General features: G+C 33.3%; 1 protein-coding gene across 15 annotated transcripts in view; it reads left to right on the top strand.

Annotated features, from left to right (window-relative positions):
• The window catches only part of ZNF638 (zinc finger protein 638), a 111,174-nt gene that overhangs the window by 70,740 nt on the left and 13,404 nt on the right, over positions 1 to 27,030 (top strand). For 11 of the 15 annotated variants that reach the window (XM_081069435.1, XM_081069437.1, XM_081069431.1 and 8 more), the window contains 14 exons: positions 103 to 225; positions 6,713 to 6,771; positions 6,988 to 7,040; positions 9,842 to 9,892; positions 11,897 to 11,968; positions 12,776 to 12,862; positions 13,118 to 13,186; positions 13,780 to 13,820; positions 15,134 to 15,265; positions 17,160 to 17,288; positions 18,546 to 18,587; positions 19,059 to 19,193; positions 20,820 to 20,945; positions 25,356 to 25,393. In XM_081069435.1, the coding sequence (XP_080925561.1) occupies positions 103 to 225; positions 6,713 to 6,771; positions 6,988 to 7,040; positions 9,842 to 9,892; positions 11,897 to 11,968; positions 12,776 to 12,862; positions 13,118 to 13,186; positions 13,780 to 13,820; positions 15,134 to 15,265; positions 17,160 to 17,288; positions 18,546 to 18,587; positions 19,059 to 19,193; positions 20,820 to 20,945; positions 25,356 to 25,393 (1,157 nt within the window). The remainder of the gene's footprint in view (positions 1 to 102; positions 226 to 6,712; positions 6,772 to 6,987; positions 7,041 to 9,841; positions 9,893 to 11,896; positions 11,969 to 12,775; positions 12,863 to 13,117; positions 13,187 to 13,779; positions 13,821 to 15,133; positions 15,266 to 17,159; positions 17,289 to 18,545; positions 18,588 to 19,058; positions 19,194 to 20,819; positions 20,946 to 25,355; positions 25,394 to 27,030) is intronic. The other 4 variants (XM_081069438.1, XM_081069443.1, XM_081069436.1 and 1 more) reach the window with 1 other exon arrangement.

The following is a 27,030-nucleotide window of genomic DNA, read 5'->3' as shown; positions in this document are numbered from 1 at the left end:
CTTGAGATAATTTCATAGTTTTATGTTCCACAATGTAGTATTATTAAGTCATGCAGAGAATTTTTATGTTAAATTTTTTACTAATAATACATTTTATTATAGGCTTACTTAAAAATGGAATTTAAAGAGGCAGTTAATGCCGTCATGAAGTACATTGAAACAACACCTCTTTTGGTGAAAGGGAAAAATGTGAAAGTATGTGTTCCCGGAAAGAAAAAAGTACAGGTAAACTACATTTGGATCTTACTTGTTTCACTGTTGTAAGTTTTTTGCTTAAGTTTGACATATACAGAAAACTGCATAGAACATAAATGTTTAAACAACAGATTGTGTATAAATTCAAATACACTGAAATTAGCATATATGTCCATATGTAGTAATGTGTTGCTGAGCGATGGGGATACATTTTGAGAAATGTGTCAGGTGATTTCATCATGTGAACAGCATACGGTTACACAAACCTAGATGGTATATATAGCCTACACACACACGTAGGCTACGTGGTGTAGCCCATTGCTCCTGCAGGACGAACCTGTACAGCATATGTTACTGTACTGGATAGTGTTGGCAATTGTAAAACAGTGGTCAATATTTGTATATGTAAACATAGAAAAGGCACAGTCAAAATACAGTGTAAAAGATTTTTAAAAAATGCTATACCATATAGGGCACGTACCATGAATGGAAGTTGTAGGACTAGAAGTTGCTCTGAGTAAGTCAGTGAGTGAGTGCTGAGTGAATGTGAAGGATAGTTACTGGACACTATCTCAGACTTTATACGCACTGTACACTCAGGCCACAGTAAATATATAAAACGTTTTTTCCTTCAATAATAAATTAAACTTAGCTTACTGTAGATTCTTTATAAACTTTAAAAATTTTAAAAATTTTCAGCTCTTGTCATTAGCTTCTTCTGGAATACCTCTGGAAGGACCTGTTTGAGGCTCTTCCTAAGGAGGTGTCACTCTTTTCAGAAATATGTTCCTGATGGTTTAAGTTTGTTTCTTTTTTTCATCATAGATTTGCGTGTAAACAGATAATGCATCATGAACATTTCTCTCTGTCAATGAAAACCTTTCAGTTTTGGGGTCCATGTTTTCAAACTTCTCAAAGAGCTTGCTGAAGTTTGCAAAAGCTTTTGCTAATCTTTTCACTGAATTTTCTTGGGGTTTTTTATGGGACCACTGTTATATGGGGTTCGTCATTGGCTCGAAGGTTGTTATGTGGTGCATGACAACATAGCCTATACACGGTATTAAATGGCAAGCAACAGACTAGGAGAAAATACTTAACCCAAATTAGCAAATATCTGTGAAACCTCTACCGAGGTCACAAACTGTGACATTGGTAACATATTGGAAGCCCCTTGTGTACTTCTTCCAAATCTTTACAACCATCCCTTCTTCTGCCCCAAAGTAGCCCCTTACTGGTTTCTAATGCCATGTTTGGGTTTTGCCTGTTTTGAACTTGATATAAATACAGTCTTGAAGTATGCATTCTTTTGGTCATTTTGCTTCCTTAGCTGCCTCAGTGTTTATGGGTTTAGTCTCTCTAGATCACTTTCGATGCTTCAGTTTACATAGCCCCGGATAATGTCTAGACAAGCAATATGAAACGTCCAGGAAGTTTTGCTTTGCGTATGTGTGCTCTTTTACTTTTTTTTATTTACTGAAGAATGCCTGCTTTATAGGAGCTTTGTAATATATTTTTCAATCAAATTTGATTTGGAGATCTAACCATGTTAGTGCATGTCGATTTTTCTCATTTTTTTAAAACTTCTGTGTGGTATTACTTTGTATGAGTATGCCACATTTATTTTACCAGTTCCTTATATATTTGATATTTAGGTTATTTCTAATTTTTTACTACTATAGGACTTTAACTTCCTAGTATATTATGGCTTTCAAAAGTCTTCCTTACATATTTATGATAGAGTTTTTTAAGGTGATATCTATAGTGGAATTGCTGGGTTATGGGATATACAGTAATAGGTAGTACCAGGTCACCCATGAAGTAGCTGTAATGATTTACAGTCTCATAATTGAGTGTACTGGTGTTTCCGTTGTTTCTGAGTCTAGTTATCTAGGACACAGCTCCCTGGTCCATGCTGGTATATGAGCCTTGCTCCCCCCTTTTGCCCCCCACTAAGGCAGTCTGTCTCCGGTCATTGGTCAGCAGCTCTTGCTGGGCTGCTGGCCACTCACACTGGCTGCCGGCCGCTCATGGCAGCACACAGCAGCCCACGGCAGCTTACAACGGCTCCCGGCAACTCACATTGGCCACTGGCCGCTCATGGCGGCACACGGTAGCCCACGGCAGCACACGACAGCAGTCAGCAGCTCATGCCACCCCCCGGCTGCTCACGGCGGCACAGCTCACTGGTCCATGTGGGAATTGAACTGGCGACTTCAGCGTTAGGAGCACTGTGCTGCAACAACCTGAGCCACCAGGCTGGCCTGGATCTTTATTTTTTCATTCTTACTGTTTTCTGATTAGTTAACTGCTAGAGGAACCCATCGTGGTAGTTTATACCTGCAACATGCCATCCATTTATTCTCATTGTCCTGATTTGAATAATGGATTATATGGTAACCCTAGAGATTACCAATTTTATCATTTAGAATTTATTTTCAATCAATAGAAACGTCACAAGTGTTTATTAAACAAGTAAGAGGTTTATTTACCTATGATAGGAAATATGCAGTTAGGTAGTCCATGTTTGGTATAGCAGCTCCATAATATCTTCAGGAACCCAGCCTTTTTGTTTATCTGCTCCACCATCTTTAGCATGTACTTTTCATCCTTAGTTGTAAGGTGGTTGCTGTGCCTCCTAGTATCATTTCTCACTTCTAAGCAGAAGAAAAAAGAGGATAAAAATCTTAAGAGCAAAATGGATTTTGATTTTCTTTTTCTTTTTTTCTGGGGAGAATGATTTTCCCAGTGACTTTTACCCACATTTGATTTACCAGAACTGTGACACATAGCCACCTTTAGTTGCAGATGAGGTTAAGGAAAAGCAAGAATTGAACGTATAATTTAAAAACATAAACTTTATCCTGTAGACAGTTAAATGTTATTCAAGGTTTGGAGTAGAGGTATCACATGAAAATAGATGGATTAGAAAGATTCATCTGGAAGAATGACTTTAGTCGGGCTAATGACTCTGAAGGCAAAGAAAGCTTTGATTAAAGGGGAGAAAAGATCATTGAAGTCCAGTTAGAGAACTCATCTAGTAGTCATCTGTCTGTTGAGGTAATAGAACAGTTCTAGGTAGATCAGCAACCTTGAAAATAGAAAGGAGAAACATTATACCAGTGACCCTTTGAGCAACACCTGGCTTATTAAATTTGGAGAACTGGGGGGAGAGGGTTGTCAGGTCAGTCTTTAATTCTGAAAAGTTTAATCTGGAAAATAGGTAAGGGTACATTTCGGGTATTAGAGTATTTTGTATAGATAAAAATAATTCTCTTGGGTGACTTTTTGATGAGTTTGGTAAGGTAGCAACAAAAATTCAAGAGTCTAACCATATTTACTGTCCTGATTTTAATAAAAATGAGTAGTTGAAAGTATCAGCACAGGAAACTAGAAAACATGCTGTCTACCTTTCAGAAACATTGATGTTCTTCAGCTAAATATGGTTTGGATGGTGCTGAATTACAGGAGCCTTAAAGACTAACTCAAGACTCCTTGTGATAGATCAGCAGCCTTCGGGATTGACAGGAGGGGACTCCCAACTGAACTCTGGTTATAGCTTCTTCAGATTGGAAGTGGGAACAATCTTTCAGGGCTATTACCACAGGGGAAGACCTCAAGTTTTCTTGCCAGAGTGAGTCCAAAAGAGGCTGGAAGCCCAAATTAGGAAAAAGAATGGCAGTGCTATAATATTTTTGATCCTGATCTTAATTTTGGCATGAATACTCAAAACTAAGAAAAAACTTTTCTGCTCACATTTGATGTTTCGTATTAGGACTGCCTTTGACTTTGGCTGTGATTCAGAGAACATTTTCTCCATTTTGCTGCTTCTTGAAATTAGTAAAGAAATATTACAGAAAAGGTAAAAATTTCCTATATCCCTGTATTTAACTCTGAAGGATTAAAGTATGGGTCTACACAACTCTGACAGAAACTCAATTACCTATTCTTGAATTGTAGGCCAGCCTAGACCTCAGTCCTTAACAATGATTCTTAACGTTTTTTTGAGCTACTCTTTCCACCACCACTACCAATAATATGATTACAGCAACCATTCTTTTTCCCCCCAGAGAAATGGACACATGTCCATACAATTTCTGTAAAGAAGCAGGAGCCATTGATCTAGAAAAACATATGATCAGATTTTCAACAAACTGTTGAAAGTAACTATGAAATATTGCTGTAGCTCAACTCTGCAAAAACAAAAAACACAAGACTTTAAAAATTTCCATTGTGTTTCGGCAAGATTCATGGGGATATTACATCTAAAACCTGGAGCACGTAGTCAACTTAAATTCCAAGAAGATTGCGTGGAAATGAAAAACAGTGCTGGGAAGCCGTGAACACTGGTTTGAGCATTATGGAAAATCTAATGAGTAACAAAAAGATGAAACAAAAAATGGTACAGTTAGAATTCAGATGAGAATTTGATTTCATTTGAATTCAGAACCTATTTTTGAAATATCTGTTACGTTTCAAGCATTGTGTCTGGTATCTGCAGAAGACGCAGTGGTGAACAAAACAGATGTGCTGCCAACCTTCTTGGAACCTGTAATCTATTTAGTCTACTAGTGAAGATTGAAGAGCCTAAAATGATGAAGTGGAAAGGCATAGTAGACATATCTAGGAGACCCAATCTGCATTTAACTGGAATTCCAGAAAGAGGATGCCACTTAAAAAAACTGGCGAATATTTTAAATTTCATAGTTAATAGAGGTGCAACCTATAGTGATCCAGCCAGAAACAATGTAACTATAAAAAAGAATAGTGGAGACTTAGACAGCAGAACAACAAATTTTCAAGGTTGAATGGAAAGAGAGATTGATTCATTGTAGTTCAATACATCTATTTCAAGTCAAATACCAAACGGTGTGCTATGACAGTTCTCAGACGTGGGTGGGCTTATAAAGTTATTTCATCTGTATATCTTTCCTAAAATATTGCTATACAAATGAAGAACATTAAGAAATACAGAAGTTATGATATAAAATGATTGGTAATAAAGCAATGAAACTGAACTAAAATTAAGCATATTTTTATAAAATAAATTGTAAAACATTACGAAAAATATTTTTGTCAAAAATTGGTATATAGTCAAGAGGTAAGGGCTAAATTTTTAAACTTATGCAGAGGAAATCAATTATTTCTGATTCCTTTTGAAAATTGAAGATAACCACTAGTAGAATGAAAAGAGGATATATATCTTCTAAATAATTAGAGTGGTGCAGGTGTTTCGTATAAAAATCCCATATAGCGCGAAAGGAAATGGCAAGGCTGCCCAAAAAGAACAGAAAATGTAAAATAAAATGACAGTTATTATGAAGAGCAGATCAATTTAACATATATTTACTGAATGTTCAGTAATTGCCAGGCACGATTTTAGGCACTGGAGACAGTAGTCAGTAAAACAAAACAGTCCCTGCTCTTACGGAGTTTAACTTCAAGGGGTAGCAAGAGAAGGAACACAAGGAAATCATAAATGTGTACATATTATGTCTGTTATCAACAAGTGCTGTAGAGAAAAATAGCAAAAAAGGGAAATAGAAGTGCTTTTGTTGAGAATGAGGAGCTATGTAACTTTCGATCAGGTAGTTATGAAGGGCTCATTGAAAAGGTGATATTTGAGAACACACCTGAAGGTGGTGAGGGAGCAAGCCGTTACTTGGGTTGAAGGCATTCCAGACAGAATGAACAGCAACTACAAAAGGCTTGAGATACATACTTCTGTAGCTTGTTTGAGGATGCTGAAGGATGCTAGGAGTTAGAAGGAGAGAAGTATAGGAAGAGGTATGTGCTGATTTGGGGCCAGAGAGGGTAGGTGGAATGTGGGGTGTAAGCTCACATACCATGTTTCCCCGAAAATAAGACCTAGCCGGACCATCAGCTCTAATGCATCTTTTGGAGCAAAAATTAATATAAGACCCTCTAATGTGTCTTTTGGAGCAAAAATTAATATAAAACCCTGTGTCTTATATTAATTTTTGCTCCAAACGACGCATTAGAGCTGATGGTCCTGCTAGGTCTTATTTTCGGGGAAACGGTATGTAGGCCATTGTTAAGTATCAGCTTTTGTTTCTGAGTATGATGAAACGTTTTGAGTCTGGGACTGGCAATACCTATGCTGAGTATAGAGTGGGGATGGGTGAAACGGCAAGGACAGAAGCAGAGACCATTCTGAGGCTATTGTAATCAGAGCAACAGATGTTGTGGTAGATTGGACCAGGGTGATAGCAATTTGACGTTGGAAATGTTGTAGCGCTATTTGAAACAATGTTTTTGAAGGAAAATGATAAGAAAATGTAGATGAGTGGTAAAAGGTGAGATGTAAAATTGTGCCATATGATCACATATTGAAGAAAATATTTTTATTCTATATAAGTATAAAAGGTAATATGTATTTATATTTTAGGGTTAGACAATTTTAGATTGTGTTGTATTTCTTATGCTTTTCTGTATTTTTGAAAGCTTTTTATAACTGGGGAAGAAACTAAATTTTCTTCAAAATATTTTTCCTTCATAGAACAAAGAGGTGAAGAAAAAGATAGGAGAGTCAAAGAAAACATCTGCATCTACTTTAAAGTAAGTGATTCCATGATTTCATATGTGAGAATGAATTTGCATGTGAATTAAAGATGTTTAACTTTATAACTGCATTTTTAATGTTTTATTACTCAGACTCCAGCTTAAATGGGACAATGTTCAAATTGAATTATTTTAAACTTTTTTTAGATTAAACTTTACATCTTTATAAGTTTTAGAACTTAGAATTTGTTAAATTTTTCTTCTTTTAAATAGAAAAGATACAGACGTTTCCAAAGCTGTTGAAACTGTGACTTCAGCTTCTGCTAGTAAGTTGTTACTTTTAATGTTCCTTCTACAAATGAGTATATTTTGTCAGTGTACTGGAAACTTTTTGCAAGATGATACTAGGAAAACATTTATTGTGTGTTAGTAGTAGGGACCTACACTGGCCCTGTATTCAGCTGTTTTATTACTATGTAATTATGGGACCTCTTGAATAAATATAAGGACTCGAGATAATGTATGGAGAATGCCTGTCATACCGTGTTTCCTCAGAAATAAGACCTAGCCAGACAATCAGCTCTAATGCGTCTTTTGGAGCAAAAATTAATGTAAACCCAGTTTTAGTTTACTATAAGACTGGGTCTTATATAATATAAGACCAGTTCTTCTATAACATAACATTAGTTATGATATATAATATAATATAATACTGGGTCTTATATTAATTTTTGCTCCAAAAGACACATTAGAGCTGATTGTCCAGCTAGGTCTTACTTTCGGGGAAATACGGTAGTTCTATATAGTTAATAGCTGTTTAAGTTAGTTTTGCAATACATCCCTTCATTCTCTCCCAATAAACCCACGGGACAAAACAAAGTATGGTAAGATTGCTTGTCTGATCCCCTTTGTTTTTGAAAGTGTGCTGAAAACCAAAAAGTAAACAAAAAAGACTAAATAGAAATAGATGTTGTTATACTCATGTGCTAAAAGTTGTTTCTTTACACTCAGGAAAGCACTTCAGATCTTTATTACGAATCTAACTAAACGAATTGTACAGACAGTTTTAATAAACTGGGTTACTTTCTCCTCAGTCCATTTAGGATTGGAAAGGTGGAGACAAAGAAGTTATTGCCAAAATAATACCCTCTTGAGTCTAGTAAGAATTAAACAGCTTAACAGTGAAGGATAAGACTGAAAACCTAAAATGAAGTAGGCATAAAACATATTCAGAAAGTTAAAGTGTGTTTTGTATGTTCTCTTTTGGAAAGGCAGGTATTTAGTGTGTCCTGGATTTTTATTCAGAATAGATTGAGAGTTTTTGGTACTAAAACTAATATTCTGGTGACTGGACAATTGGATTATATAGAAAATGTCATTTTCCCATAATGGTTAGTTGGATATTATACTCAAGTTATTGGAAGTGAGAGAAGATGACTGTGGTGGGCTTCTGGAAGGCAGTAAATTTTGACTAAAGTTTTAAATGTGAACACGTAAACAGGTATCTATAGAGGCAGAAGATACTTGAGTGAGGGAGATGATATAACAAAGGAAACAGAATTGAGGAATCTCTTTATAGAAGGCCTTGAAGAGTCATGCTAGGAAGTTTTTTAAATTTGACCCCATTAATACCATTTCTCAAAACGTGTGAAAGGCTAATTTCAGGGAGATGTTTTGGATCAGATAAAGTTTGGGATATGTATTACAGATTTTCTTTTTCCTTTAAAAAGTCCATGAAACATTCATTTTACGAAGCCTTGAATGAAAGAAACTTACTTATCTTTGTTTAACCCACTGTTTTCTAAGTTTGGCTAAGGTATACCCCATTGTTTCCTGTGTAAGACCTAGTAATAATTAGTACAGACTCTGGAAAATTGCCACAGAAAGTAAAGAACCACTACTTGTTTAGGATTCTCATATAGATTGGATAAATGGAGATTGAAAAATCCTATTGAGAAAACACAGTTGGGATTCACTTTGAGGTAATTAGAATCTAATATAAAAAGGTTAATTAAAATGGTGTGCGGAATGGTAAAATCTGAATTTTGTTATATAGAATTTTTTAGTGGATAGAATATAAAAATTAAAGTAATTTTAAATCTCAAGGTTTGGGTTGGATGGATTTTACTAGAAGAGCGTGGTAATATTGATTATAAAGGAAAACTTAGATGCAGTGATTTATTTGAACTTGGGAAAACCATAAGCTTAGATTTCAAAATTGCCACATTTCAGCTACCAAAGAATATCTATTGGAATTATCCTTTAGGTAGCCAATCACAGAGCATTGAAAGTGAAATACTAAGGAAATTTTTTGTTAAGTTTAAGGTCTAAATTTTGGTAATGGTCCTAACATAATAAAAGTAGTGAGTAGAGGGAGAAGTGCTTTAAGCTGAGTACTTACTCCCTTCCAATATAAATGTAGAAAGATAAAGAGCCTGGAAATAAGACTGAGGAAGTGTCAGGTGGGAAAGATAAGGGTGCAGGATATCGTTTTGAGATCAGAAATGTCAGATTGAATAGTTATGGGAAGTTAATTAGGTAGTTTTAAAGAGAACTTTGATTATAAGCACAAGTCTAAAAGTTTAAAGAGAAGTACAAAGAGGAAGCAAAAGTATAATTTAATCAGAAAGGGAATCTTTAGAACCCTTAACCAGTACTAATTAAAAAGAAATAAAAATGCTTATCGAGCACCTTCTATGTACCCATAACTGGAGGCACATTTTAAAGGATGAGGATACTATCAAATAGGCATGATCTCTATTTTCAAGTAGCTTAACATTGTAACTTGCCAAATAATAAACATGGAAAAGTGCTATGACAGGGTGAAGGTGATCCAAGGTTAGTTTTATTTAGAGTTAGAATTTATTATGTAGAATAAGGTAATGATTTGTTAAGGGGCATAATCTGTGCTAGAAGACAGAAAATAAGGAAAAGAAACCTCCCAGGTGTTACACTTATGTCAGCAAGTCCATGTGTAAGAATTTATACAGTTCCATGGTTATACAAAGATGAGTATAGGGATGTTTTGTGCAGTGTTTTTTCAAAATCATTGCCAGGTTAGCTCTTTCCTAAATCTAAATGATGTTATTTGTAATGTGTTGTTGATACATTTTTCTTGTTATTTTAGCCAAAACTGGACAAGCCAAGACATCTGTAGCCAAAGTGAATAAATCTTCAGGTATGTTTTCTGTTAGTTTTCTAGACATGTTAGTCAACTTTAAATTATTTAAGAAGTATATAACAGTAGTCTTGGATTTCACGTGACGTAGTATGTGCTGAGTGTATAGTAAATTTGAAATTTATAGTCATCTAGAAATTTTGAGAAAGGAAATTTCTCAGATAATGCTCTTTCCTTACAGTAATTATCAAAGTAAGACAATTTAACTGGGAAACTATTATGGTGGGTATCAGAGATATTTCCCTCTTTCTCTTTCATTGAGGTCTTCTCTCTGTTTATTTTATTTATTTATTTTTAAGGAGGGCACAGCTTACAGTGGCCTGTGTGGGCATAGAACCGGCAACATTGGTGTTACCAGCACCACACTCTAACCAACTGAGTTAACAGGACATTCTCTGTTTACTTTCTTTTATAAAATAGTCCAGATAAATTTACAGCAAATTATGTTGTCTTTGCAGTTTTTATGGGCTATTGCAGTTTTTAAAATAATTTTTCATTTTTTCTCCCCCTTTCTCTGAATTATCCTATTTTCCCTCCCATTTACGATAAATGCCAGTTAATTCAGGGTCATCTTTTTTGAGTGGTTGGAGATCAGTGTTGTATTAAATTTTCCCCCATAATGGTAGAAAGGAAAGGAAGCTGCTTTGAACTGGCAAATAACATTGTTAGTGGCAGAGCTAGAATTTTCATATAATAATTTCTTAGAAGCAGTAATCTGAGGGGGTCAGAGTTGGCTAGAAAGCTTGCTTTGAAGATACATTTGTTTAGCAAACAGTTTGATATTACTTTGATAGTAATATTACTCGTGGAGATTTGGGGAAGGGTGATAAAGCCACTAGCTACCCATTTAACTGTTGGAAATTAATTCTAGATATTTTTTCTTTAAGTTTTGTCCCCAGCTTGAAGTAGTCAAGTGAATTGACTTGTGGTAGTAACATAGAGATAGGTGAAGGAAATAATTTAAAGGCTCATTGGGACCCAGGCTACTACAATGTGACAAAACTTGGGAATGACTAAGACATTACTGATTAAGTGACAGGTATTGGTAAAAATTTGGGCAAAAATTAGGGTCTGTCTTTGGATATAAAGGGTTGATTTGTAAACTATTTCAATTGATTTTTGTTCATGTCAATAATTCTTTTTATTTGTATTATAACAATTGAAAGCATTATCATATTCTCCCAGGGTCCTGTTAGGTAATTATGGCAGTTACCACGTTAGTTTATAAATGAGGAAACGTGCCCAGAAATCATTTAATGCCCCAAGTCTTCACAACTTGGAATTCAACTTGGACCTACTGCTTTCTGACCCAGGCTTTTTTCTCATAATACTACCTTACTAGTAATGAATCCTAATTTTCAGAGCTAACCTCCTGTTCTATAAATGGAAAGGGTTTGGGGCTTTCTGGTGGTCTTTTCAGTGACACATTGATGATCACAGTCGTTATAAACTTCATCTTGGAAGATAAGCCCCTGTAATATATGTACCTGCAAAAAGAAAGGTCAGAGTAATGTACATAGTCCTGTTCAGATAGGGCCCACTAGAAATAAGTCAGAGTAAGTAATTTTTATATGGCCTGACCATGATGTAGGTGCTCTTGAATGCTTTTCAATCAACTGGGAGCCAAGGAAACATGGGCTGGGAGACCCTAAATATAAAAAATTGCTTTGGGAGCCATTAAAAGCTACATGGGGTTGTTTTTATATCCTTTCGGTTAGTCATTTTGCTTCTAGTTGATCTACACATTCAGAGATTTATTTCACTTGCCTGAATGCTATTTTTTGGTACCCCATTGGGGAAGTAAATTCTCATTTCAGTAATGTTTTTCTTACTGAAGACATTATCATCATTGCTAGATTTAGAAAATGGCCCATGCACCCAAAGATGATGGCATTTTATGGTTTGAATAAAACACAGCCTTAATATTCTTTCTTTGTGATATGCTTTGGGGATTGTTGATACTAGTTAAATAAACCAATTTTGACTACAACTTTTGTGATTTAGGGAAATCAGCAGGTTCTGTAAAATCTGTGGTAACAGTAGCTGCTAAAGGTAATAAAGCTTCAATCAAAACAGGTAAGATTGTCGGGAAGGGGAGATTTTATTAAGTATATTCTTAATTCTGCTTTAAACAATATATCAAAAACAAGTTTTAAATTTATATAATTTGTAGCATCTAATAGTATCTTGTAATTTATAGTAGATACTACTTTGATATTAAAATCTGAAACATACAGGACTTTTAATTTTTGATACTTTGGTCTTCGACAGTATCTACCTTTGTAGATAGATTTTTGTGTTGGAATTATTTTTGACAGCTACATAATCACAGGCTGCTCTGCCACTTTCCTCGTACAAATTATTTAATCTTGTTTCCTCATTTTTTTAGAGTTGTCACTTCATATTACCTTCCCCAGCTTGTATAATTCTTCTGATGTTTGTTATTGTAAAAAGATATTTTTCTTTCCATGTTAGAAAAATGTATTTCCTATATAAAGAAATGGAATACTATTTTAAGTAAATGTAACATGTTGACACCAACATGATCTATTTACTATTACTATTTTTCCAATAGACTAATACAATTTTAAAGAACCTTTGTAGAAATTATCAAATATTCTTGTGTGTATGTGATTATAATGTGTGCTCTGTCACACATGAGTGAAATTTGTGGCTCATTAATGGCCATCAACAAAAATTGTATCTCGGTTTAAATTTAGTTTTAATTTTACTGTTAAACAGATATTGAAAATAAATGGAAATATTTACACAGAATTGCTTTTATAATAAAGTTGAGCTACTTATTAACTAGTATGTTAGTATGAAACATACTAAATGACTGAACAGACCCTTAGAATAATGGTTCAATTTTAATTTTAACAGCAAAATCTAGTGGAAAGGAGTCTCGAGATGTCAAAAAGGCTGGCCTTGTCAAAAACAAAGACACCAATAAACCTGTGACTGTACCAGGTAAGCTTGAAATGCTGTCATCCAGTGCTTGCTTTTCTTTAGATCCTCTTACTGTACATTTAAGGTATATTTTGAAATTCCTTAAAAAGTCTTCAAAGGGATTGTTAGAGAAACTTGTGTTAGCTTTGACTTAAATCAGGTCAGCCTAAGGAGATTTGAAGTGACAGGATAAACTAGCTAAAGTTCCTGTTTAGATTCATTAGTTTAATTATATTAGTGTTTTTCTAGACTATTAAAGCAGACTGTTTTATGCAGAAAACTCTGAAATAAAGACCAGTGTGGAAGTCAAAGCCATTGAAAAAAGTGTTGAAGAAACTGTTTCAGGTAGGCCAATAGAAGTTTTCTCTTATGTTTAAAAATAGAAAGTTACATTTTTAAGAAAATAAAGTAATTTTATGTGTCATGTACGTGTGTGTGTATGTATACACATGTACATACCCTGTTTCCCCGAAATTAAGACCTAGCCGGACAAGCTCTCATGCATCTTTTGGAGCAAAGATTAATACAAGACCCGGTCTTATTTTACTGTAATATAAGACCGGGTCTTATATAGTATAACATAAGACCATGTCTTGTATTACTAGTTTTTGCTCCAAAAGACGCATTAGAGCTGATTGTCGGGCTAGGTCTTATTTTGGGAGAAATAGGGTATGTATAGTTATATTTAAAAAATTTTAACACCAGGGTCATATCTCAATGGTTATGATTAATATATTGACTATATCACTTAATTTTGTTTTCAGAAGGAATACAATTGTATTATTTAAAAGCCATTGTTACATCTGTAGCTATTTTCTATTAAAATTCTTTACTCTTTTTCTCAGTTGTATGCATTTTCATTTAGTTACTATTTAATACATTGTGGGATCTTGATAAATACATGTGCATGAATTCTTATTTTTTGTGTGTGTCCAAAGAAGCTGCGTTGGTGGCCACAGAAAGTGAAACAATGAACAAGGTCAGTTTTTATATTTTACGTATTTTTTTAAAGCTTAAATCGCTCTCTGTCTCTCTGTCTCTGTCTCTCTATATATACGTATATATATTTTTAAAACTATAAATCCATGTAAAAAATGTACAGGATTTGGCATGGTGAAATATCCTGGTTATTTGTGACTTTTAAAGTATGGTTTGAATTCAAAAACCTTGAACTGCAGAATAAGTCACAAAAGTTTAGAAACCAGGATATCAATTTGTACATGGTTTTGAGGATTACTTTTCACTGAGAGCAAAGTGAGCCCAGAGTGGGTGTTTGCATACACAGCAGGTTGTCAAATTAGTGCCAGTGGGATTTTGTGAAATCTTTTCTTCCTAGAGGCAAATGGGAGATTTGTTGATATTTAGAATACCAGTTGTTCTTGTGTTTTTAGAGGAGCAAGTGGGGTTTGCATTTTTATTGGGAGGGCATAAAGGCTACTCTTTTCCTGTGGTTATATCTGTTGTTATGAGTGTATAAAAATTTCATTGATTTAGATTCTACTGGTTAAGATATTGAGATCATTCAGATGCTAAGCATAAGTTTACTTTTGACTGGTAGATCCATTTTTCAAGTAGTAAATAAAGATGTCTTCCTGTTTTGTTTTAGGAAGAATATTTTGAAGCACTAATACAGTATTTTAGATTTACTAAAAGCACTTAAGAAGGAACCATTTATGAATATAATCAACATGCTAGTTAAAATTCTCAACTGGTTTATGAAAATTATTACTTCCCACCTATTTTTCAAAGGAAAAAATCACAACTTGCCAAATTTATTATTGTATATCTTTGGGGATTTCCCCAACATCCACTAAAGGAAAAATTGGCATTGATCAAAGAGTCATCTTGGAGAATAAAAATAGATCTGAGAGAAGATCTATGAAAGTGTTTACTCTGTAGTGGGAATTGAGTTATGGGGTAAGAATCCTAAAAGACTAGGTAAGCTTATTTATATTGCCTGAAAATGATTGTTTTTATGAAAAGAAGGAGTTGTAGTTAGAGACAGGCAGACTTGTGTTTTTAAACTGTATTTTTAAACAGTGGTTGAAAAAGGAAATGAAAGACCTTTCCTGGATGACAAGTGCTAGGACTGGACTCATTCTCTGTACTTAAAGAGAGGAGAGATGCATTTTGTTTTTAAGTTGAGGCTCAGTCTGGCCTTCCAAATTGATAAGATTTAGTAGTAGTAAATGCAATTTAAATACTAACGTAATATGATCTACAGAGTAAGCTTAAGTAAATATAAAAACAGTTAAAGAAATTTTAATGTAAATTCTTGAATTTGTTTTGAAGGAAACAGAGGAAATGTGTGTGGTACTTATTTCTAATTTGCCAAATAAAGGATACTCTATAGAAGAAATTTACAATCTAGCAAAACCATTTGGTGATATAAAGGCTATTTTGATTTTATCATCTCATAAAAAGGTAAGAGTTGATAATAGCTCTTCTCTGCAAGCACATTTCGAAAAACATTAAGTTCACAAAAAAGAAAGGTTTTAAAAGCAGCACCTCAAAATAATTAAGCTGTTTTAAGCTAAGGAATTTTTAAACTATTAAACAGATATCCCTGATTGTATATTATTCTAATCATAGTTTTAAGTTTTAATGATGGAGAGGAATGGCTTACTAATATGTCAAAGTTTTGCTCAAAATTTTGGTTCAATAGAAAATGTTTTACATGTTTTAAATGTTTTACAATGTTTTAAAATGTTAATATGTTAATACAGAATTTTTTCAATGACTTATAAAATTTTGCAGAGCACTTTTTTGCTAGTATTTCTGTTGTTTTATTAATGATACTCAAATGGAAAGTGACCATTTTCAGACTCAAACCAATGATGTCATCAGTACTTAGAATAACCTAGGTTTATTTGTATGTTTTAAGTATTATATGGTAAGTATGTATTGTTTTTGTAATTTTAAAACAAAACAAAATGTATTGTTAATAATGAACTAATTGTGCAAGGTATTTTATAGAAGGTGAGATATCAGGAAAGTTTATATAGTGGAAACAATACCATTAGAGTGGTGGAAAGTTGTGTTACAGTAGAAAATAATTGGTGATCACTAGAGATCTTTGAGAGCAGAGTAGGACATACGAGTATTTATGGTAATTGGAGCAAGTGTGCTTAAGAAAACAGTAGGAGAGGAGAGTTAGTATAAGTGAGTTTATATGCAATTTCACAGTACGTGTGTTAAAAGTAGATTATTTGAATGTTGCACAACTTTGTAAATATGCTAAAAACCATTGAATTGTATACTTAAACTGGTAAACCTCATGATATGTAAATTATATTTCAGTAAAGCTGTTAAAAGCAGATTATTTGCTATGTTTAGAGACATAGAAAAAAGGAATACATTTTTATTACAATTTTTTTATGTGACAATACAATAAACAAAAAATCCTGGAACTCTCAGAACAAGTAATTCAAATTCATACTTCACATCATTTATCAAAGTATATGTATAATTAGATACATTAAATATAAAATCCAAATAGAGAAAATCTACATTATTATTGGCCCCTTTTTTATTAGTTGAATAGAATTATTAACTATTTGGAGATTTAATAGTTTCCTAGATATTTGGAGAAGTATTAGATTCAATTATATAAACATTTTAAATATTTGTAAAATTAACATGAAAGCAAAATAGAAATGAATTTAAAATATCTGTGTAAAATGGGGAAACATCCATGTACACATTATGCTGTAAAATATTTAAAAGTTCAGTAAATAAGTTGGCAAATGACATAAAGACACAATTCATTTTTAAACAGTTACAACTATAAACAAATATATGGGAGATTTCCACCTCATTAACTATCAAAAGCTCTGCTTAACTAGGCATGAAAATTAAAACCAAAATGTGTGGAACTTCCACTTTTACACCTATGAAAACAGCAAAATTAAAAATCACTTGACAATCATTACACATTCCTTTGGTTCTTTCATTTCTCATATTTCTCATATTTTATTATTAAATTTATCTACATAACAAATTTTCATGAAATGCTACATGCTAGACACTACTCTACTCGTAGGTACTAAGGATACAGTGATGAATAAGATTTTCCTTAATGTCATTTACTCCTATTTTTCTCTTTATTGTTGCCGTATGAGTTCAGTCATTTATTGTTTTTTGCTTATGGTTATAATATTCTGAAATTTGGCCTCATCTTTCTGAGGAATACATTTTTTATCTTAGAAATATTTACTGAGTTATTCAATTCATTTGACTCCTAAGTATTAAATCTTTTCAAGAAAAAGTAATTTAAATAAGACATTTATTTTCTCATTCTTGTAATTTGTTTTAAAAGGCAATTATAGAAATAAATAGGAAATCTGCAGATTCTATGATAAAATTTTATACCTGCTTTCCAATATCAGTGGATGGAAATCAACTCTCAATAAATATGGCTCCAGAAAGCATGAATGTAAAAGACGAGGTAAATAATAGACTTACAATCATTTTTATTAAAAACTTTTATCAGAATTATTATAGTCTGTTATGTTTTTTAGTTTTCTTCTTTGGTTCACATGTTTTCTCTCAGACAGTGAGAAAGCTTCTTTCCATCTCTCTGCTGTCTTGTCTCACTGTTTGAGAGTTACTTCCATACTGAGGGAGTCTTGTCCCTCATGTACATTCGATTGGAGAAAACGTTAAAAACTATAGATACTGTCTACTCTTATCCCTTGCCATTATCTGTCATACAAACTAGAGTCATAGAGGTTGTCTTCGTTTTTTTCTTCTTATTTCTTACAAAGAGTTCATCCCTGGGTCTTGCCTCTTTTAAATCCTAAATATGTCTGGAGTTTGTTCCCTGTTCATGCCATCCATCATTGCTTCACCTTATAAAACCTCCCACTAAAGTGGTTCTTTGTATCTTCTACCTTTAGTTTTGTCTCCCTCAAAAACTTTCTCCACAAAGTCATGAGGCTGACATAAAATTCAAATCTAGTCTAATTCAACTGATTTAGGAACTCGTCATTGTTTCTGTGTATGCTCCTATCAACTGCTAAGAGGCATGAGGCAGAATATGTTAGAATCTCTAGAGCAAGGTAGAAATAGATGTAATTTGAAAATGCCTTCCATTGAGAATCACTTTATGTGATGTAATTGCTGGGATGTTTTTATACATGTCGGTGGTATTATAGAGAAAAATAAATTTCACCGTAGTCTCATAAGATCCAGTTCCTTTCCTATACATGTGAGCCTTCCATTAGCCAGCTGTGACATCCTTGTCACATGCCACTCTTGGCCTCTTTATAATTCAGCAACACCAAATTGCTGTACACTTAATACCCTGTGCTGTTTTTTACTACTCTACATTTCTGTTCTTCCTCATCCTCTACTTTGCTTCCGTAACGTTTTGTTTTATAATTTGAATTCTCTGTCTGCTAAATTAAATCTCTTACTCATTGTATGTGAATTTGAGTGTCCTCCCTTAAATGGTACCACCTTATTAATCTTTAATGTACTACGTGGAATAGGATAAATTAAGGTGTATGGGTAGGGTGGGACTTGTATAACTTGTTTAGGAAGAGGGAAAGCTTTTGGAAGGAACAAAGCTTTTGCTGATTATTTTATGATATAGTGCTTAACGTTTATTCATGTAAGTTATTTTATTATAAATCTTGACTAATTAAATACATGAATTAGGAAGAGCTTACACCTTCAACCTTGATCTATTTTGCTTTCCTAGGAAGCTATGTTTACAACTTTGATTAAAGAAAATGACCCAGAGGTGAGTTTTGCATCAACTGCTTTTGTACACTTGTTTAATTGATGGAAACATTAGTTGGCTTATTTGTTCCCCTGTTAGAAATTTTTAAATATTGAGGTGATGGAGATTTCAGATGAGTCTTCTCTTGGTAAAATAAGAAATAAAGGATGATGGTAGTCCCTGTGGTGAATGAAATATTTTCCATATAGTAGAGCCATATGAAGTGGCCAAATTGTCAATACCCGTCTGAGGATGTCTCGGGTAAATATTATGTTGATAGAGGTAAGATTGTATCTCCTGTTTCAGTGTATCAGCTCACTGATTACTCAGATCTAAAACTACGATTTCTCTATCTTCGCCCACGTGGTCATGTTTTTAGTCTTGCGAGAGGATATCACTTGACCTCTGAAAAATTAAATTACTGTTACCTGTTTTACAGTTTTATACTTCAGCTGTATTTTTCTTTTTCTATGCTGTCTCTTTAAAATACAGGCAAATACAGATAAAATTTACAATCAATTTGTACATCTTGATAACTTACCAGAAGATGGGCTTCAGTATGTACTTTGTGTCGGACTTCAGTTTGGAAAAGTGGATCACCATGTATTCATGAGTAATAAAAACAAGGTAACGAGGTCCCTTCTTTTTCAGCTGTATATTTTGTAGAGAATATAAAACATCCCTATATTCATATGGTCTGCGACTTTTAATTCAGCTTCTGAAGTGAAGCACCTGTAAACGTTATTCAACCTCTTAGCAGAATTATGATGACCACCATATTTTTCTCCTGGGCTGTGACAAGAAGAAAGAGATGATTGCTGTCTCTCCTCAGAACTTCTAGTTTTAAGGGGAAATAAAACTTGCACAAGGGAGAAAGGTAGTATAGTGCAAAGAGCATTGTCTCACGGGGAAATTTAGACTTGAGTTAATCTAGCCTTAACTACCTTCGTATTAGGTTGGTGCAAAAGTAATCGTGGTTTAACAGGTAAAAAAATTGCAAAACCCGCAATTACTTTTGCACCAACATAATACAGTACCTTGGCTAAGTTGCTTTACACTTTCAGTTCTTATTTGTAAAATGAAACAGTATTACCAGGTATTTTCTAAAGTCCCTTCCAGCCATAAAACAAAGAGTTAGGTCTCTGTTTAATTATATGGAGAGTATAAAATAACATTCCTTCTATGCTTTGGCTTCTTTCCTTAAAAGAAATCGTTAACTTCTTTACATTTGCTATGTCCTCTGTGTTTAATATTTAATTCAGATACATTCAGATTAAAGTAGATTTTGATCAACCTTATATTCCCTAGAAAGGTAGGATTTCATATGAAAGATTGCAGTATTTGCTTCATAGAAAGTACTTGGTTGACCAATAACTAGTTATTAATTTTTTTGACATGCTTCTGACTGATACATAGAGCATGTTTGGTACTTGAAAAAATAATGTAAGATGGGAGGGAGATGACAGATAGCATAAGAAATTCTGAGCCTTTACTTTAGACATCTTTAGTTCTCTTGTTTTAAAAATTATGTACCATCCTTTTCAATTTTGTATTGACTTAGTACTTTGAACTAAGGATCAACCTTACCTTTGTAATCACATATTTGAAACTGGAAAAAAATATTCATACTTTAAAATATTAAAAAGAAAGCTTTTTGTTATGATAAAGTATAACAATTTACCATTTAACTATGTTTAAATGTCAGATGCATTAATAAATATATTCACATTGTTGTGCAATCATCACCACTATCCATCTTCAGAACTTTTTTCATTTTCCCAAACTGGAACTCTATCCATCAAACAATAATTTCCCATTCCCCCTCTTCCTAGCCCCTGGCAACCACCATTCTATTTTCTGTCTCTGAATTTGACTACTATAGGTATCTTATATAAGTAGACTCATACAGCATTTGTCCTTTTGTGACTGGTTGTTTCACTTAGCATAATATCTTCCAGAATGTGTTGTAGCACATATCAGAATTTTCTTCCCTTTTAAGGCTGATTAATATTCCATTATATGTATATACCACATTTTGTTTACTCATTTGTTGATGGACACTTGGGTTGCTATCTCCTTTTGTCTCTTATGAATAATGCTGGTATGAATAATGCTGGTACAAATATCTGTTCTGGTCCCTGCTTTCAGTCCTTTTGGGTATGTACCAAAATTGGAATTGCTGGATCATATGGTAATTCTACTTTGAATTTCTTTAGGAACTATTCATACTTAAACTTTTTTATCTTCTCCAAGGCAATTCTTCAGTTAGATAGTCCTGAATCTGCTCGGTCAATGTACAACTTTCTGAAACAAAATCCACAGAACATAGGTGATCATGTATTGACCTGCACATTATCTCCAAAGGTGGACATATCAGAGGTAAGATTTCTTTGTATCTACTTGTGCTTTTAGAAAAATGAAAGTGTGAAGGTCATTCTCCCAAAGCTAGAAGATGTCTTATGAAGAGAATTGCAAGAATTATTCTTGGCAGTAATCAAACTGGTTTTGAGTTTAGGTATTATTTCGTTTAAAAAATTGTTTTTAAAGCACTACAATTTTTATGTTTTATGGAGCAGTACAAATTTGAGAATAAATTGAGGTAATTTTGAAAAATGTGGCATAAATCTTACTTTGGACGTAAGTATGTAGTGATTCCATTGATGTAACTAGATGTAACATGATTGTCTCTAGAATGCAGAGGTTACTATGAGTACATTTTCGCTATATCCTAGAAAGAAGTTTGTTTATTCTTTTATTTGTTTAAATAAAATTTTTATAAACTCTTCTTGTATAAGAAATAAGATTTTACAGGTTCTTGGCTTACACAGTAATAATACATGTATGAAAACTATGAATACTCCACCTTTGCAAGAATAAAATTCAAACTCATGTTTTCTCTAATCGTTTCTTTGTATCTCAATAACAGCGAGTAATCAATTGGACTTAGGTTTGGTGTCTGCATGTTTTTCATTTGTTTATCTCCCAAAAATCTTGTGCTAGCTCAAGAAAAGGAAAACTCCCCCATTAAAACCAAATGAAATAGAGTGCCTATAAGTAAATGCATCATGATAGGTACTGATATTAGCACAAATTCAGAGTTGTCTAACCTGATAATTTCAGAAAAACAATTTTAAACTTTTTTGCCTTTTTCCTTCACAGAACATTATATTTTTACACATTGTGTTTTTGATATTTTCAAGTTATCACCTGTTCATCTAAGTTCAGAATTATAGTAAACACTGACTGTAGAGAAATTTTTCTTCTAGAAATAGGGTCCTAAACTTTTAGACTTAAAGAAAATAAAACAAATGAAAATTACATAAAACCTCTACCTGAATTTTTTTTTTCCAGATTTTTTTGAGGGCGGGGGGAACAGTGTGTTTTTCCAGGGATCATCAGCTCTAAGTCAAGTAGTTTTTTTCCTTCAGTCTAGTTGTGGAGGGCACAGCTGAGCTCCAATTCCAGTCGCCATTTTCAGTCTTAGTTGCAGGGTGTGCCCAACATCCCATGGAGGAATTGAACCGGCAACCCTGTTGTTCAGAGCTTGCACTCCAATCAACTGAGTCATTTAGCTGCCCTAGAATTTTTTTTTAAGAGTCTGTTAAGAAATGTTTTATTAATACATACACACAAACTGTAAAGCACTAAGAAACTTAAACATCTAAATCGTAACAAACAGTTGGCAATTCAACATCCAGTGTTGACAGAATGCTTAAGGGAGATAGAATTTATGAGTTTATTTGAACCAAAACTGATGACAGGAAGTAAGACCTCAGATACTCCAACCTCTCCCTAAATTGATACTTTACTTTCCAAGCCCTTACCCAGAACCGTATTCTTACAACTTATTAAATTGGAGATTCCATTTGGCTTATTGTGAAAGTATTAGCTACACCACTGATAAACCGGCCTCATGATCATGAGCATATCACATACTGTATATTATAGCCATTCAATAAATGGATAGTAGAGGCAGGTAGACTAATTTCAAAGTATTGTAATGGTCTGTATGAGAGTGAAAGTCTAAGTTAAGGAATAGACTATAAAACTGAAATGAGTCTTGCTCCCAGAGTTTTTAAATAATAGTTTTTAATTTACCGTGTTTATAATCAGTTACGTAACATCCTTATATTACCCTCTCCAAATACCTCTTCCCATTTTTGTTACCTGTAAGTTACTTTTACATATAGTATGTTTTAACCTTTAGTTCTGTAATTATAGTTGCCCTGCATATGAAGCATAAAGGCATAATTCTAAGTACTAAAAACCAATGTCTACATTTTTGACATCTTGATTATGAAGATATTTACTGCAGAATTAAGTTATACTGGGAGTGGGTCTATAAAGAAGGAAATATGTGTCTATAACTTGTACACTTAGGTGTGACTTTGTTATATTCCCAATCATTTCTCAAAATGATGCTATGTTTTTATTTTCTTTAGTATTTAGCTTATGGCTTTTTCTATACAGTTAAGGAACTGTTTTTTGTCATTATGAGGAATAAAGACTGTCTTCAGGTTATTCAGGTCATATAACTTAATCAGTATTTGTTAGACTTTCCCTCTCTTCTAAGAGCTATTTTTCTGACTTCCTCTTCTAAGTTGATGGCCATTTGCTTTGTTAAACAACCATACATCTTTGATTTTGTTGCTCTTCTGAGTTATTTTAGTTATTTCTTGGATTCTGTATCTCCCACTCTCTTGGATTACTTTTCTGTTTGCTAGAATACCTCTTCAAATACTTTTCCCCAGAAAGTATGTATGGGCCGTAAACTTTCAAATATGAATCCCTCCCTCCATATTTGAAAATGACTATTTTGCCTTCACATATTTCATTAATAGTTTTTCTAGGTGGAGAATTCTTTGCTCAGATGGTTGTTTTTCCTAACCTGTACTGTTGAGAAGGCTGATTCCAATCATACCTTTATGTATTCTATTTTTTTCCTCCCTGAAAGTGTCATTAAACAAATATTTAATTCCTTTTCTATGCCAGCCCTGTTTTAGACATTGGAATACATTGATGAACTGAGGAGTTGTTGTCCCTGTTCTCAAAGAGTTTATTATATTTTAGTGGAAGATGTGGACTATAAGTAGATAAGATATACCGTGTTTCCCCGAAAATAAGACCTGGCCGGACCATCAGCTCTAATGCATCTTTTGGAGCCAAAACTAATATTACACATTAAAGCTGATGGTCCATCCAGGTCTTATTTTCGGGGAAACATGGTAGATATATATGTAATGTCGGGTGGTAAAAAGTACTATGAGGTGTGTAGAAACAAATCAAGATAAAAGGATAGAGAGTGATGAATGGGGGCTATGTATTTTAGAATGGTCAGGAATAGCCCCCCGAAAAAGAGTTATTTGAGAAATGTGAAGGAAGGAAGAGTGCAAGCTCTATGAATATTATCAAGGAGAAGAGGTTTTTAGAAGAGCTAAGGTCTTAAGGACCTAGTTGGTGATTCAAGAATATCCAAGAAGAATCAGTATGGCTAGTGTAGTGAGCGAGGTTTTATCTTGGTTTGGAACTTATTTCCTATATCCTGCTTAGAGTACTTTATAAAGGAATTTATAAAATCTAAAGATTAGTGTGTTCCTGCACCTGAAGCAAGTTTTCGTCTTATTACTTCTTTGATTATTTCTTCTCTTCAATTTTAGTATTCTGTCTTTCTGGAAATAACACATGTACTGATTTTGTGTACTGATTTTTTTTCTCCAGAAAAATTCTTCAGAACCCTTCAATTTTCTGCAATACTGTCAGCCAATTTTGTATGCTTGTTCTCTGTTGCATTTGTTTTTCTCTTGTATTTGTTTATAAATAAATAAACAAGTTAATGACTATATCTGATATAGATTTCCTCTACTATCATATAGGTCTTCGTTTTCCTCTAACAGCTTCTCCCATGAATGGGGAGATAGCTTAGAAACACTGTGGATGGTGCTTATCAACTACCATCTTTAGTTGGTGTTATAGATCATTACAATGTAGACTGGATACCCCACCAGAACAACCCAGTAAAGAAAGCCTCTACTCTGGGACTCCCAATACCCTCACCAGGCATCTTCTCTTTGCACATTATTCAATTTCTTATTAAAGTACAATTCTCAATTTTTAACTTGACAAAATCTAGAGAAAGATGATTCTCAACTCAGTGCACGTGATTACCACAGAAAAAGCCTTCAGCTAGTACATACAAGCTCTAAAGGGCATATATTTTTGCTATTTTGTTCACTGATGTGTCCAAAGTGCGTGGACTAGTGTTTGGTACAGAGACACTGAATTTTAATTCTACTTCCATTTGGGGGCCTATGACCTGACTTTCTTATTGGTTCAGACATATATTTAAAAAGATTATTGTTAAATTTCACCCAGCACGTATAGGTGTTTTGAGTAGAAAGCCTTTTAAGACAACTGGTTTCCCTTATAAATAGAAGTATTTTTAATTAGTAACTGCACAATGAATACATTGATATTTCAGGTTGATTGTTTTTATTCTTAGCAAAAGGTGGTATTTCCAGGCTTTCAAAGTTCAAAATTTGTCTCTTATTTATATCAACTTTGAGGAACCTAATTACTGTGTGTCAGTTATTCTGCATAACCTAACTAATGAGAGAAATTTCTAGAACCTAATAGTTATGTGGAAACTGATAACTAACTTTTAGTACATTTTTTAGGTGTAGTTTTGTTTTTTAGCTTAAATTTTTAAGAACTAGAATTCATTGCATTGATGGGTTAAATATTTAAAATCCAATAGAATAGCGTCTAATACAGTGTGGAATTATGTTGCAGGCTCAATCTGTGAAAGACCAAGAACTAGAAAAAGAAAGGTATGTTGCTTTAAGTTTGCTAACATTTTCATACGGTATTTAATTACTGAATTTTATTTCTGTATTTTATAGTAATTGTTCACATGTAACAAAAAATTCGTATTTTACGTGTTTCATTTTGTACATACATATACGAGGATATGAGTGTTGTGGTTTTCTCTTTGGTTTTGTTTGATCAAGGGTTTTGGGTTTTTTTTGTTTTATTTTTCGGGTTTTTTTGTTGCTGTTTGTTTTTGTCTCAGGTATTTACTGGTTTCTTTATAGAAAAAGTAAACACAATTTGAATTAAATATATAATTAGGACTTCTTTATGAAATGTTTTGCTAAGGTTCTTGAACAACTTGACTCTGATCAGTATTATATTGCTAGATTTTTTTATTCCAATTTAATATTTTTGCATAATCTTTTTAAAATTTCATTGACTTAAAACCAAAAAGGATAATATTCATCATATACTTTGATACTTTTCAAAAACAACTGGGATGGTGGAAGGGATATTTGTAAAATAAAGAAATATGTACGCTGCTTTATATTTTCATAGAATGAAAGCTTGTTCTCCATAATCTACACAAACTTGTGACTCACAGTTTTGTTTTGAGCTCATATGATGCACCCTGTTCTTAGTCACTTTCTCATCCTGATGAAACCACCCTTATCACCGCCTCTGCTCCACCAATTAGTAACCTTCCTTTTACTCTTGTTTATTGGGATTTACTGATTAAGACTTCTTTCCCCTCATTTATATACTAAGTAATTTACCCTTATTTGTTAGAATTCATGTAGTAAGAACTTTTAAGTTTGAAAGAGCAGTTTGAAGGTGTTTAAATATGTAGAGTTTAATTATTTGATGCAATGTCTAATTTTAATATGCCTGAAAAACAGGATGTCTTACGGATTTTTCTTCTCTGTAATTATTATACAATGAGACTTTTGAATGATAAAGATGGTTATGAGTACATTAAAATATGTTGGTAACTTCAGGTTTGCATTGAATTGTACATCATCACACCAATTACATTCACATGCGTAAGAAGTAATATTACAAGTGTTTAATATAAAAGCCCAGAAAGGGCTAAATAAGTAATAATGACACATGTAGTAGCATATAGGTAAGCCTGCAGTTTGGCCACAGTAACTCTGGCTGGTAAGTAAGTAGGCTCTTTGATAAATCCATTTTATGTCTTTCATTTGACAAAGATTTTTTCAGGTCTGTAAGAATAGGTATTATCTATGTTTTGATCATTTTTTCCCTCTCATTGTTTTGACTTACCTTTTAAAAATCAAAGGTATTTCTTAATGAATTTAGAGATAGTTGTCTAACCTTAAAAATTGATTTTAAAAATTCTAGCATTAATAACTTAAATTCCCATTTTACAGTCATTTTTTTCCTAACTTATGACATTAGGGAAACAGATGCGTGTAATCCGAATACTTCACATTTTTTTATTGGAGTAAAATGATCCTGAGAAAATACTGGTGCTTTTTTTTTAAAGCACTTGTAGGTGCTAATTCGTAATGTATACTATTCTTTTGTTTATAATTAAAGTATTTAAGTATATTTCCTGTTTAAAAGGAATCTCACATGGATCTATTAATATTTTAATAATACTTTACATTTTGCCTCTTCTCATCCCCCC

This window comes from Rhinolophus hipposideros, assembly GCF_964194185.1.
Source record: "Rhinolophus hipposideros genome assembly, chromosome: 12".
In the NCBI taxonomy this organism is placed as follows: domain Eukaryota; kingdom Metazoa; phylum Chordata; class Mammalia; order Chiroptera; family Rhinolophidae; genus Rhinolophus; species Rhinolophus hipposideros.
This window is presented reverse-complemented; position numbering and strand designations above follow the sequence as displayed.